This window comes from Aspergillus costaricaensis (genome assembly GCF_003184835.1).
Source record: "Aspergillus costaricaensis CBS 115574 unplaced genomic scaffold BO79scaffold_20, whole genome shotgun sequence".
Lineage (NCBI taxonomy): Eukaryota > Fungi > Ascomycota > Eurotiomycetes > Eurotiales > Aspergillaceae > Aspergillus > Aspergillus costaricensis.
Window position 1 is genome coordinate 656,865 of NW_020291820.1, and position 13,968 is coordinate 670,832.

At 50.8% G+C, this 13,968-nt stretch overlaps 4 protein-coding genes across 4 annotated transcripts; 1 reads left to right on the forward strand and 3 right to left on the reverse strand.

The window, feature by feature from the left end:
• The first annotated feature begins 200 nt into the window (after window positions 1-200).
• BO79DRAFT_288406 (DDB1/RSE1 family protein) lies at window positions 201-4,589 on the forward strand. Its single transcript, XM_025688680.1, has 4 exons — window positions 201-668; window positions 843-2,916; window positions 3,108-4,392; window positions 4,445-4,589. The coding sequence occupies exons 1-4, from the start codon at window positions 425-427 to the stop codon at window positions 4,469-4,471; spliced, it is 3,630 nt and encodes a 1,209-aa protein (XP_025538549.1). The 5' UTR covers window positions 201-424; the 3' UTR covers window positions 4,472-4,589.
• A 562-nt stretch (window positions 4,590-5,151) lies between these two features.
• On the reverse strand, window positions 5,152-7,503 carry BO79DRAFT_238518 (general amidase GmdB; the record flags this gene model as incomplete). The annotated part of the gene is made up of 5 exons (XM_025684823.1): window positions 6,725-7,503; window positions 6,397-6,672; window positions 5,480-6,349; window positions 5,338-5,425; window positions 5,152-5,267 (listed from the first exon to the last, which is right to left on the reverse strand). The coding sequence occupies exons 1-5, from the start codon at window positions 7,028-7,030 to the stop codon at window positions 5,152-5,154; spliced, it is 1,656 nt and encodes a 551-aa protein (XP_025538550.1). The 5' UTR covers window positions 7,031-7,503.
• A 276-nt stretch (window positions 7,504-7,779) lies between these two features.
• On the reverse strand, window positions 7,780-9,296 carry BO79DRAFT_197218 (glycoside hydrolase family 18 protein; the record flags this gene model as incomplete). Its single annotated transcript, XM_025681245.1, has 4 exons — window positions 7,780-8,487; window positions 8,543-8,602; window positions 8,668-9,039; window positions 9,099-9,296. 4 exons carry the CDS (start codon window positions 9,294-9,296, stop codon window positions 7,780-7,782), a joined length of 1,338 nt encoding a protein of 445 aa, XP_025538551.1.
• A 2,195-nt stretch (window positions 9,297-11,491) lies between these two features.
• BO79DRAFT_197222 (arrestin (or S-antigen), N-terminal domain protein) lies at window positions 11,492-13,752 on the reverse strand. The gene is made up of 2 exons (XM_025681246.1): window positions 13,154-13,752; window positions 11,492-13,092 (listed from the first exon to the last, which is right to left on the reverse strand). The coding sequence occupies exons 1-2, from the start codon at window positions 13,356-13,358 to the stop codon at window positions 11,762-11,764; spliced, it is 1,536 nt and encodes a 511-aa protein (XP_025538552.1). The 5' UTR covers window positions 13,359-13,752; the 3' UTR covers window positions 11,492-11,761.
• Window positions 13,753-13,968: the final 216 nt, after the last annotated feature.

Here is a 13,968-nt window from a genome sequence, read left to right on the forward strand (position 1 = left end):
CCAAGCACGCTTGTACCGCCCAAACGGTATTACCCCCGCCGGTCCGCCCACATCGGCGGGCTGCTGTGTAAGGTGCCGTACGTACCGTGTAAGTGAAGATAGAGCTATCACGTGATAACAGCCAAACCAGGCAAACGGAACCACAAGCTCATTTCCTTCTTCGCTAACCGGAATTTTCACCTTTCCTTTCCTTTCTTGCAGAAACACGCTGTCTGGCTTGCTTCTCTCTCTTTCCTCTCCACCAACCTTCCCTCTGTGTGAGGACACTCGGTTTCGAGAGTCCTCTCTCCCCATCTGCTCCACTGGCAGCAATGGGACTGCTTGCATTGTAGTGTCATCCTGGCTACAATCGCGTTGTAAACAACCCCCAACCACACCCCCTCCTCCACCTGTCCAGGCTCGGTGAGAGTCGCGTCTGTTCACCATGGCGACTACTTCGCACATGTTCATGTACTCCTTGACGATCCAGCCTCCGACTGCGATCACCCAGGCCATTCTCGGTCAATTTGCTGGGACCAAGGAGCAGCAGATTGTCACCGCGTCCGGATCGAAGCTCACGATCCATCGTCCCGATCCCACCCAGGGCAAGGTCACGCCGCTCTTTTCCCAAGATGTCTTTGGCATCATCCGCTCGCTGGCAGCCTTCAGACTGGCCGGTAGTAGCAAAGGTATGTTATGCTTTCCCTGTCGGACTTTCAAGATCATCATAGTGATTCTTCAAGCTTCCCGGGCAGCACGATCCCTTGCCGAATCGTCCCCGCTTGGTGCTGGGACGTGCTCCCGGTCGGCAACGTTGACACTGGGTCTTGGTGATTGAGAACTGTGCTGAAAGATGCCTGTAGATTACATCATCATTGGCTCGGATTCGGGACGCATCACTATCATTGAGTATGTGCCGTCTCAGAACCGGTTCAACCGGATTCATCTCGAGACATTTGGCAAGTCGGGTGTCCGCCGTGTCATCCCAGGCCAGTATTTGGCTGTGGATCCCAAGGGCCGTGCGTGTATTATCGCTTCTGTCGAGAAGAACAAGCTTGTATACGTCCTGAATCGGAACTCGCAGGCCGAGCTGACGATCTCGTCCCCGCTTGAAGCCCACAAACCGCAGACACTGGTGTTTGCCATGACGGCGTTGGATGTCGGGTATGAAAACCCGGTCTTCGCAGCGCTTGAGGTCGACTACTCAGAGTCTGATCAGGACCCCACTGGCCAGGCTTTCGACGAGCTGGAGAAGCATCTGGTCTACTATGAGCTGGATCTTGGACTCAATCATGTAGTTCGCAAGTGGTCCGATCCCGTCGATCGCACGGCTTCTCTTCTCTTCCAGGTCCCTGGAGGCGCAGACGGTCCCAGTGGTGTGTTGGTGTGTGCGGAGGACAGTGTTACCTACCGTCACTCTAACCAAGATGCGTTCCGAGTGCCAATTCCTCGGCGCAGCGGTGCCACTGAGAACCCGGAGCGTAAGCGTTCCATCACGGCCGGTGTGATGCACAAGATGAGGGGTGCTTTCTTCTTTCTCATTCAGACTGAAGACGGTGATCTCTTCAAGCTTACCATCGACATGGTTGAAGATGACAACGGTCAGCTCACGGGTGAAGTCAAGCGACTGAAGATCAAGTACTTTGATACTGTTCCGCTGGCCTCGAGCTTGTTGATCCTGAAGAGTGGTTTCCTCTATGTTGCCAGTGAGGCTGGTAACCATCATTTCTACCAGTTCGAGAAGCTGGGTGACGATGATGAGGAGATTGAATTCACCAGCGAGGCTTTCTCAGCTGACCCATCAGTCCCTTGTGACCCGATTTATTTCAGGCCAAGAGGTGCAGAGAACCTCAACCTTGTTGAAACCATCAACTCCCTCAACCCATTGATTGACAGCAAGGTGGTCAACATTACTGAGGACGATGCGCCTCAAATCTACACTATATCTGGCGCTGGCGCTCGGAGCAGTTTCAGGACGCTCAAGCATGGCCTGGAAGTATCCGAGATTGTCGAATCAGAGTTGCCCAGTGTGCCTTCTGCGGTCTGGACGACCAAGCTCACCAGATCAGATGAGTTTGATGCTTACATCATTCTTTCTTTTGCCAACGGAACTCTTGTGCTCAGCATTGGCGAGACCGTCGAGGAAGTTACCGACACTGGTTTCCTCTCCACCGCACCAACGTTGGCTGTTCAGCAGCTCGGCGAGGACTCTTTGATTCAAATCCACCCAAGGGGTATCCGTCACATTCTCGCAGATCGTCGGGTGAATGAGTGGCCTGCCCCTCAGCATCGGTCGATTGTCGCAGCCGCAACCAACGAGCGTCAAGTCGCCGTTGCTCTCAGTTCCGGCGAGATTGTCTACTTTGAGATGGACTCTGACGGGTCATTGGCTGAGTATGACGAGCGCCGTCAAATGTCCGGCACGGTTACCTGTCTCAGCCTGGGTGAAGTTCCCGAAGGTCGCGTTCGGAGCTCGTTCTTGGCTGTCGGCTGCGACGACTCGACTGTCCGTATTCTCAGCTTGGACCCTGACTCTACTCTGGAGAACAAGTCAGTTCAAGCCCTGACCGCTGCTCCTTCAGCCCTGAACATCATGTCCATGGCTGATTCCAGTTCCGGAGGAACTACCTTGTATTTGCACATTGGTCTGTATTCCGGTGTCTACCTGCGGACAGTTCTGGACGAGGTCACCGGTGAGCTCTCAGATACTCGCACGCGTTTTCTGGGATCTAAAGCTGTAAAGCTTTTCCAGGTGTCTGTCAAGGGACAAACGGCAGTGCTGGGCCTGAGCTCGCGTCCCTGGCTTGGGTATTCTGATGTTCAAACGAAGGGCTTCATGCTTACTCCACTTGATTACGTTGGGCTCGAATGGGGCTGGAACTTCTCAAGTGAACAGTGTGTTGAGGGCATGGTTGGTATCCAGGGACAAAATCTACGGTACGTTCATTGTCTTTATCCCCCACTTTGCACTTGCAATCGATCGTATGATGAGAACTGGGATCCGAAAGCCTATGTGGAAGAACCTTTTATACTTGTACTATTTCCAATTGTTCCTACTGAGATCATTCATTTACACTATCATTTGTCTTTGAGGTATTTATTGGACATCAGCTAACATGCGTGGCTAGGATTTTCTCTATCGAGAAGCTGGACAACAACATGTTGCAACAGTCGATTCCCCTCTCGTATACTCCGCGCCGCTTCCTCAAGCATCCTGAGCAGCCGTTGTTCTACGTTATTGAATCTGACAACAACGTTCTGTCGCCCTCTACCAGAGCCAAGCTGCTGGAGGATTCGAAGTCCCGTGGCGGTGACGAAACTACTCTTCCACCCGAAGACTTCGGATATCCCCGGGCCACAGGGCATTGGGCTTCTTGTATTCAAGTGGTTGATCCCTTGGATGCTAAGGCAGTCGTTCATACCATTGAGCTGGAAGAAAATGAGGCGGCGATTAGCATTGCTGCAGTCCCTTTCACCAGCCAGGATGATGAGACGTTCCTGGTGGTAGGAACAGCCAAAGACATGACTGTCAACCCGCCCAAATCCGCCGGTGGCTATATCCACATTTACCGCTTCCAGGAGGATGGAAGAGAGCTGGAGTTCATCCACAAGACCAAGGTCGAGGAACCACCTCTTGCCTTGATGGGATTCCAGGGCCGCCTGGTTGCTGGTATCGGGTCGTTGCTTCGCATTTATGATCTTGGTATGAAACAGCTCCTTCGTAAGTGTCAGGCGCCGGTGGTGCCAAAGACGATCGTTGGTCTGCAAACCCAAGGATCTCGAATTGTCGTTAGCGACGTTCGCGAAAGTGTCACATATGTCGTTTACAAGTATCAAGAGAACGTCTTGATTCCGTTTGTGGATGACTCTGTGTCTCGTTGGACCACTGCCACCACTATGGTTGACTATGAAACCACTGCCGGTGGTGACAAGTTTGGCAACCTTTGGCTCCTCCGTTGCCCGAAGAAGACGTCTGAAGAGGCGGATGAGGATGGATCGGGCGCGCATTTGATTCACGAACGCGGCTATCTCCAGGGCACCCCCAATCGCTTGGAGCTGATGATCCATGTGTATACTCAGGACATCCCAACGAGCTTGCACAAGACTCAACTTGTAGCAGGTGGTCGGGACATCCTCGTCTGGACTGGTTTCCAGGGCACGATTGGCATGTTGGTGCCATTCATCGGCCGAGAGGATGTGGACTTCTTCCAAAACCTGGAGATGCAGTTAGCTGCACAGCACCCTCCTCTCGCTGGACGGGACCACCTGATCTACCGCAGTTACTATGCGCCGGTCAAGGGTGTCATTGACGGAGACCTGTGCGAGATGTACTTTTTATTGCCTAATGATACGAAGATGATGATCGCAGCGGAACTGGACCGTTCTGTCCGGGAAATCGAGCGCAAGATTTCGGTAAGACTGCCTTGACTACAAACAACATATAAGATGACTAATGATGTTATAGGATATGCGGACCAGGGTGGCGTATTAATTTGAATGGTTTCGGCGTCTACCAGGGCTAATGTTGTATGAGGGTTTCGGATACCCCATAGTTGATTCTCCTTTTGCACATGAAGACATGTACATTTACATCAAATACCAGATTATCCTGAATCCGGTATCCGTTGGTGGTGAGTGACGCATTGTGCGTTGAGCTCCCTCGTATACAGTAGTGCACTTAGTGATGTCACGTCTCTTGCCTCGCTCGATCTCTCGCTCCCCTCGGTTGATCTTGAGCTGGATGCAGCCTGTACTAGATACAGCCTGTACGAGACAAGAATAAGGCGTAAGCCTTCGACGATCTTTGAGTACGATCTTACCCGCATGCCACGGGTATCATCGTAATTTATCCGTCGAGACAACACAGTAGCAGATGCAGTAGATGTTGACATTCAGCAATGATATTATATTCAACTGTAATGAATGATGTCTGATTTGACTACCTTCCATACTACTGCTTATTAGCCAACCCAGAAAACTACTAGAAGTAGTAGTACAAATATATTACAGTAAGTTTATAATGATCGAGAGCCGAAGTTATACTACTAAGATATATCACACATCAGACTACTATGTATAACCAACCAACACTAGCATAGATAGCCACTACGACAATTAAGTACCAAGTTATACCATAGTATGTAGTTAATCACAAAAATAATACTATATTTCCTACTGGCGAATATCCCGATCAATGATCCTCGCAGCAGCGAGACATTTCTCGTCCTGGAATCGGGACGTGATGATTTGTAATGCGCAGGGAGCGCCGTCGACTTCGTCGGGATTATCTATATAATTTATTTTGTCAGTGACTGCTTTCTCACATTGTTACTCAGGTGATTGGGTAGGTAAGCTTACAACTAGGCTGCATGCCATCGTTGATAGCCATGGGCTCAGGATCGAGGTCCTTTGAAGCCTGGCCGTAGGGAATGATGCATGCTGGGTACTGTTCATACGGTTAGGTTTGTTCCATAATGCAATGTAGATAGCATATACTCACGTCGAGTAGGTTCCACACGACCGTGTAGGGCGGCCACGCGTACGTATCATGTGGGACGGCGGTGTTCTGTGCCCCTGGGCCGAGAATTACATCTATGCCGGTTTCGATCCAGACTTTGCGCCATGCGTCGCGGTAGTCTTGTCTCTTGTGATGTAATTCATGGATCTCTTCGAAGATGCCCAGCTCTTTGGAGACGGGGAAGTCACCGGTAACCATCGGGGAGGGCCCCTTGGCCACAGAGGTGACTAGTGGCTCACCGCTGGGAGTGACGTGGTCGTGGTGTGGTGAGTAGGTGCCGTATTGCCAGAAGAGGCGGTTCGCGTAGGCGATGTCGAGGTCTTTGTTGGTGTCATTGTCGAGATAGACGATGCGGTGGCCCTTTCGGGTCAAGGCTTCAATGGCAGATTGCAGGGCCCGTTTGATAGGCGGGTGGAGGGGATATTTCTCGTCCGTGGCGAGGATGCCAATCGTTAGTGGCTCTGTTAATTGAGGATTGCGGGACCAAGGTGCTGCGAGGGTCGTCACGTCGTAGCGCCAGGGTTCGGCGTCGAGGATGGTGGACATGAAGAGCTCGAGATCCTCAAACGTTGCGGTCATGGGACCGGCGCAGGGTTCAACTGAGGGGGGTCCTTCGTACAGGAAGCTGACTTGGCCGCCGTAGGGGATTCGGGCTGTCGTTGGTTTGAAGCCGTAGATGCCGCAGCAGAGCGCAGGGATGCGGATTGAGCCTGCGACGTCGGTGCCGACGCCGATGAGGGAGCCCCGGAGGGCTAGAAGTGCACCTTCGCCGCCAGTGGAACCACCGGCTGTGAGGGCTGTGTTGTGGGGGTTGAGGGTACGTCCGTAGATGTTGTTGTCTGAGTCGGCGGTCTGGAGGTGTCAGTTGTGCATGCTTACATATTGGTGAGGAGGCTTACCAGCATCGTTTGGGGAACGTTTGTCTTCACGTACAGCACCGCGCCCAGATCCAGTAACATATCTACTACAGCCGAGTTCGTGGTCGCAGGACCATGCCCAAGGAATGACACATATCCAATGGTGGTATGGTATCCTTTCACATGGTAGCTATCTTTGAGACTGATCGGAAGGCCATGCAGCGGTCCGATGACTTTCTTCTCCCGCTTGAGATAGTCGTCAAGGTACTTGGCGCGTTCTAGAGCGAAATCGAAGAAATGCTCCGTCAAGCACGATGTCTACCACGTATTAGTTCAGAGTCTAAGTAAGGATCCTTTGTAGGTAGCCCACCAATTGCTGCGCAACAGCCGCCCGCTTGCAGAACGCGGTCGTAACGGCCACGGAGCTTAGCTCGCCAGAGGCAAGTTTCCTGAGCAATTGCGAAGCATCATAGCTGCCAGTAATATCTAGCTCGGCATCTGTGAGGATTCCACTCTTCTCAACAGCATTGGAGGCCAAGAGATGCGTAGGACGAGGAAGCGAAGAAACAAAGTCCTCCTTAAGCCGCCACTCGGAGGGGATCTTAGAGTCGAGGTCTTTACGTCTTTCAGCGACAATGACACGCCAATCTTTGGCTGGAACTTCTGTGAAAGTCATGGTGATTCTGATTATTTGGTCTGTAGTGAGGGGTGGAGGGGTTGCGGGATGACACGAAATGGTGGTTCAGTTGCGCCCGGTTATACTTCCCCGGGGCATCCCACCGTGCTGACAGGATGATCTTTCTTTATCGTACTTGGCGGAGTATAAGATTCCCGCTATCTGGTTCCGATTCCTGCAGGAACTTGTTATCAGCAAAGATCCGTCATGGTGGGTTGGGGTTATTTGGCTATTGGTCCCTGTATTCACTTTCAAACTTAACAGGAGGCCATTTAGATCTGGAGCTTTCATTACTCCTTCCGGGCACGTTATGGGCTTCATTTAGCCCAGAGATGCTTGTAAGGTTTCCAGCAGAATGATGGAAATATTCTCCTTGAGGATAAAAGCTCAGGTGTAGAGGAACACTCATCGTTTCTGCTTATCCGCTTAAGACTGAGTGCTGCCGACAGTGATGAGAACCAGGGTGGTTGGTGGGGAAGAAACTGGGGTGGTTAGAAGAAATGAGGAGTACGAGAAGAGAAGACACATATAATTGCAAGGAAGTCCCATGACCCGCTGTCAGGTGCCTCTTTGTTACATCTCGCCATACAACTTTACTCAGTCAGTAACCACAATGTCTAGCGACAATAGTCCAACGAGTTCGTCTATTTCAGATGTACAAACAAAATCATAAACATCTCTTTCCAACACACTCACACAATTTATCGTCCCACAATAACTTGTATCAGAGCCTACTCCCTCAAGTTCCCTCAATGGAACCCCTTCCTCACATTATCATACTGCGACGTCGGATACTCCAGATGATTCTCCGACCTTTCCAGAGCGCCGGTACCACCTAGAGAATCCACGACCGTAGTAATCAAACTCTCCGCCCCAACCTTATCCGCCGAAGTCTCCCACCACATGGCACCCCCCAGGCCCTTATTCCTGATATACTCCGCCTTCTGCCTAGCAATAGCAGGCGTATCATAGCTGATCATCGTCCGTTTGGCAGCATCAAACGAGTAACTCGCACCAATAGTTCTCAGTTCAGACACATTGGCCCCCACAGGAGGAAGCGCTTTGTAATCCCAGACCCCATCCTCGAAGCTTCCTTTACCGATACCGTTGAACGGCTTACCCGGGCCTTCGGTGTTCAAGAAGGCGCGCCCGTAGAGCGGCATACCGAGGATGAGCTTGTTGGCAGGAACGCCGGCGGCCACGTATGCGGAAATGGCTTGCTCTGTGTGGAAGGGTGTCGAAATGGGGTCATCTCGTGAGAAGTAGAGGTTGGCCTGGTGTCCTGCTGTTGTGTCCCAGCTGCCGGCGTAGTCGTAGGCCATTACATTCCAGAAGTCGAGGTAGAGGTTCATGGCGGATATGTGGAGGGTGTTGTATTTGGAGGGACCTGCTGAGGTGGCTATGCTGAGGAGGAAGTGCGTGCCGTTGCCATGTTCGCGGCTGTATTTGTCTAGTTCCTGCTTAGGGTTAGTGGGTGATTGATGGGTATGGCAGAGGTAAGGTGAAGCATACCTGTCGAACCTCGCGTAGGAGTAAAACCATGTCAGAGGCTTGGGCTTCATTGGCAGGGTACTACGTAGGTAGACACATTAGCACGGCATTGGAGAATAACCCGTAGCCATCATAGAGGTACATACCTCCCAATCTATATCCAATCCATCAAAACCCAAGTCGGCCAGCAACTTGACAGCCGAGGAAGCGAAAGTCTTCCTGCCTTGATTCGTACTCGCCGGGATCACAAAATGGGGTGAGTATGTCCAGCCTCCAATCGATAGAAGCACCTTGAGATTGCGATTCTTCTGCTTCAGGAGGTTGAGTTGCTTGACACACCCGTAAACATTGTTTCCGACATCATTCCATGAATCACCGGGGAAGTGCTTATCAATATCGGACCATCGGTCAGCCAGGATGACGTCGCCGCTGGAGGTGACGTTGGCGAATGCGTACATAATATGGGTCAGTTTATCGACGGGGATTTCCTGCGGAGTGTGATTCCTGGTGTAGATTGCCTTTTATCAATCAGTATAACATCAAAGGAATGTATCGATAGGCGGATGAGGTGACTCACCCAGCTAACAAAGTAAGCAATGGACTTGTATTCTGCGCTGGTGTTGCGTGGTATCAGATGGTGGGTGCCAGGCTCAAGGTGGCTAGGTCCGGGAAATTTAGCTGGATCAAGATCACTAATGCCGTGGCGGTGGCGGTGATGGTGAGCACTGCTGACCACCGAGACCAAGGCCACAAGTAGAAGAGAGAAAAGCTTCATGTTACAAGATGAAAGAGCCAAAAAATGATCAACAAGAATGGAATAGAATGGGTGAATAGAGAGGTTGAAGGAGGGTCAGCCTTGATATAGCAAGACAAGATTGAGAAGGAATGTAAATGCAGAGCGAACCAGTCGACATGTAGTGCAGGTAGAGAGTGACAGAGGGTCATCTGCTTGCATACTTATATTCATTCTCTGTTTGTCTGTGCTGCTGATGTGCTTGAAAAAATCTGTCACCAGCGGTGAAAGCAGACTTGCATGAATGTAACCACAACATTTTTGTGAATGACTTCAAAGAGGTCACCAACCATCTTCCCCTGTCAAAACACAGTCTATTGGCCTGGTAAGAGCAAATAATTAACAATGGGGACTGATGGTGTTTGAAACATGACAAGTGGTTTGACCCATGGTTATTCTTGCCATATTGAGTCTATATGAGACTTCATCTGCCGATTTGATGCGCGGAGGTAGATGTGCTACTATAACATTAATGAAGGCCTGACGCCGTGAAATCGTCGACGGGATCCATATATTAACTGGTGGAGATGTTCTGGAGTACGCTGCCACCTCATAAACGGAGATAGAATTCCGGTATGGCAGGAGTGGCTTGCTCAACAGTGTGGATGCATCAGGTGCTGCAGACACCGTGAAAGAAGACCGAAGAGGGAGTGGCTGACCCGCACACAAATTGGAGGGGCTTGTGTAACCCTGCAACAAATGGGAATAGCCTCGCCGAGAACCGGATAAGGCAGGCCGATGCAGGTCCCGCCTTTGTTCGGATGTTGGTTACCCCGGAATATGAGTGGGGCCTGAAACGTTAGGTGGACGGGGTAATCGAATATACATCCAGCATCAGTGCGCCGTAAGCCCTGATCTATGCCGTCAGGCACGCAATCTAATGAGCTCAGAGGCTCGATCTAATGCAGTAGAAACAAGAAAGGGATCAAACGTGTTGCATTCTGAGTGTATGAAGGTGATGGTATTGATCTAATCACATGCGATCCGAAGACGTAGAGGTAGAGCGCCTACCTTTTTCTTTGGGAAGGTGCTCGTTGCAATCAGAGAATACTAGTCAGACAGAACGTGATCATGGAGTCGAGTTATATTTCGTGTCTCTTTCCACCGCTGGCTCTTTACTGAGTGCAATAACCCATGAAAATAGGTCGCCGCATGTATTCTAGTCATTCAATTCATATCCTTATTCCAGATCGGGCGGGCATAGGTAGATGCTAGCTATGCAGGTGCTTCAGCGTTTGAAGCAAGGATATGGCCCCGAACGCCTTCAATGCTCTCAAGATTGCAGTACACACACGTAGAACACATAAATCAACGCGTGCCACGACGTAGGAAAGCCATAATCATAGCTAACACAACCAAACAGTAAAAGCGAAAGCAAAAGCGTAGTCATGCAACAGTAGAAATATCAAACAAGTGTCGCAGCCGGCTGGCTGCCTGCGAGCCATCATCCTCTTCGCTCTTCGTCCATTATCTTGCTTCCAACATGCGTATTCCTTCTGCACGTTTCGCCTTCCCTGCTGACTCAAACAGAGCGTCTTTTGTTCCCTCTACCCGGCGTCTTCAGTGAGGCCTGCGTGTTCCTGGCTTGGGTCAAGCACTGCCTGTTCAGGGTCAGGATCGAGTTCGACCTGGCTGAACTGCCCGAGTAAGCCTATCTGCAGCATGAATTCTGCGACGTAGCGGATCGCCTGCGGGCCTTGTATCCTAGTCATTCAATACCTGCATAGCCACCAGACAACATCATCTGAGGATCGAGCAAGGATTACAGTAGAATTCATCAATCAATCACGGAGCTGAAACGCCTTCGCCACTGTCAGTGCATTCATATTGCATCTAGATGAAACTCCCAGAGTAACCACTACAGGCTTACGATAGAGGAACTGTTGGTCATAATTCAAGGAAGATACTATACCTAGCCCCCCAAAGTCTACTTGTTACCCTTCCTTACCCTTTATAAACTAGCTCCAGGGCTACTCTCTTATGGGCAACATATTTGACTACAGTTTGTAAGTACTATCACGTGATTTCACCTACTAAAACATAGTAATTAAAACGCCTAGTTTCCTATTTAAGGTAAGTGGTAACAATGGGTCCTCTGAGCTCGTGACCCGTGCTAAGCCTAATCAGTTAAAGAGCGAGGGTACAAGTACGATTTAGGGGGGTATGTATAGTATCTTCCTGATTCAATTTCAATGACTATATTCATTCATTAATTAAAGTATAATGGGATTCCATTCCCTAATCAAGCCATATGCAAATGCCTGGTAAATCAACATCATGCTGGGTATCCCCGAATAACAAACTTTTTCTGCTTTTGCAAACCTGGGTATATTGTAACCACATGAAACCAAAACGCCAATAGAAAAGAAATAAAGAACGTAACATCTGGGTGCACCCCTGGGAATTCTGTGTTGCCTTGGCAGCAACGCAGTACTAGCAGGGCGCCCCTAAACTCTAACGCTGCCGGAGTTGGTCACCGATGGCGGTAACATTCTCGAGCGGTCAGGAGGCAGGTTGGAAACCTGGACCGACGTATACGCGGGTGGTGCAATAGGGACGAGCTCGGAGACAGATGGGGGCGCAATGCTGCGCGGGCTGAAAAATTGCGTGTTCACTTCATCCTGGGAAATATCGACCACGGTGCCCTTAGCTCCGGTGCCTGGCTGTGCTTCGCAGGTCAGCTGAAGTGGGACCTTCAGGGATGCAGTGGGCGTCAGGATTCTGGAATTAGCGGCGTGGTAAGAGATGCTGAGCTCTAGGGCGTACGCGCGCGCGATCAAGCAGGAGTAGAACGTCGGCACAAATGACTTGGATTTGGGGAGGGTGATTGGCACAACGACCGACGCGGTATAGTAGGTGTTTCCGGCGAACGAGGCAGATGGACTTGGCAATGAGTCAGTAGACGAGGTCGAGTGCATGGAGTCACGGCGTTCGAGATCGGTGTCGGTGTGTTTGATCCATTGTGCGGATGCAACGCACATGGTGGACAGTGGTACAGTCTCGGTGTACATGGCGCGGCCCATCTGCGCCCAGGATTTGATACAGGCGGCGGACGGATAATCACCCCAGGGATCGGAGCTGTAAAAGGTCGACACTCGGAGTTTGCTCCATACAGTTCCTAGACGAGGAGGCTGCTCGTTGCCCACCGGATCGAAGCGTAGCTGCATCGTGGCAACGGTGCTCACTGAATCGCAGCTCCCGGTGTCGGATGGACTCAACTGCACTGGCTTGGGCTGTGCGGCAGCCAGCACCAATCGGCCCAACTTCCCCCTCATTAAGCCACGCTTCACATCCTTTTCTTTGCGGACGCTGTACAAGCCATCATTGTCCTCCACATTAAGGGGTGGTTCCTCATCCACCGCAGGAATGACCCGTACCTTTTTCCCAACGGACACTAGCGTAACCGGGGAGGCGTTCTGGGCCATGGGCTTTCTCTGGAGGGTCACACGAACGAGATAGGAGATGCGGCACATTTCGGGGGCCATGTCGTCGATGACCGATTTGCGGTTGCTGGCTATCATGGGATCACCAAACGTGGGGGGCAGCAGCGTGTGCGATTGTTCGACATGCAGATTGGTTTTGGCGTGGTTACAGATATGAGGCAGAAGACGCTCAGGTACCACAAAGGTGAAGGGAAACTCATAGTTGCGCCCGGGTTCAAGAACCCGGGGGGTGGGATATGCGGACTCATCGATGGGTTGTCGCAGTCGGAGGAATGTATGGTAAGCCCCAGTCCGGCCGGGCATCGATTGGCGCTCCACCGAGGTCCTCGATGTTCCTAATCCAGTCAGTATGACTATATCCCTGGTATTCTCCTGAGATTCTTGGAGGCAACATACCCTCAAATGTAATTTCTAGGTCATCAAAGCGAGTATCATGATCGACCGTGATGGTAACCGTACCCTTGATGGTATCTCCGGTGGTGAATGAAGGGACCAAGCCATCCGTTTGATTGGCGAGTATAATATCAACCTTGGGGCGGGAGCGAACCGTAAAGTTGGCAAGGGAGCTGGAGCCGCGCGTGATGATCGATGAGGTAGCCATTGCAGGTGTAGAAGATCCAATTGTATGTGTACAAAGGAACCCGCGGTGGTAGCTGTTGGTAGTATAGAAGGGGATTGGCGAACGAATCACCAATTCACCCACGGGTAAGCAATTGGTAGGGTTGTAGTGGGAGACTGCAATGATGGAGAAAGGAAAATCTGGGCAGAAAGACTGCGGAGTAAAAGCTTTTTAATATATTTAATGTCTTCTGAAAAAAAGGGAGATAATAAAAAATAGAAAACAGTAATAAAAAAAGAATAAAAATTCAAGGGTGAATGTAGGGATGGGGTGACTGGCAGTTGCCGTTGGGTAATGGAAAAGCAGCGGTGGAGCAGTTCAATGTTCGAGAACTGGATCTGATGCTGTTCAGGAACAACTTCCGGTTTTGTTATTTGAGTCTCTGGCTATTCTCGGGCTTGCATTGCATCCTGCTTGAATATGTACTTTTTCACTCTCCAACTTGACGATGCAAGAATCGTCTACCCTCCTTCCACCCCCTTCTGTGAGTCATGCTGAACATGCACGTGCACGTGGTGATTGCTTTGATATTCGATCCAAGGGGATGTTAGAAGCGGTCCAGAAACATGCGGGTTAGGGGACCGAATGAACG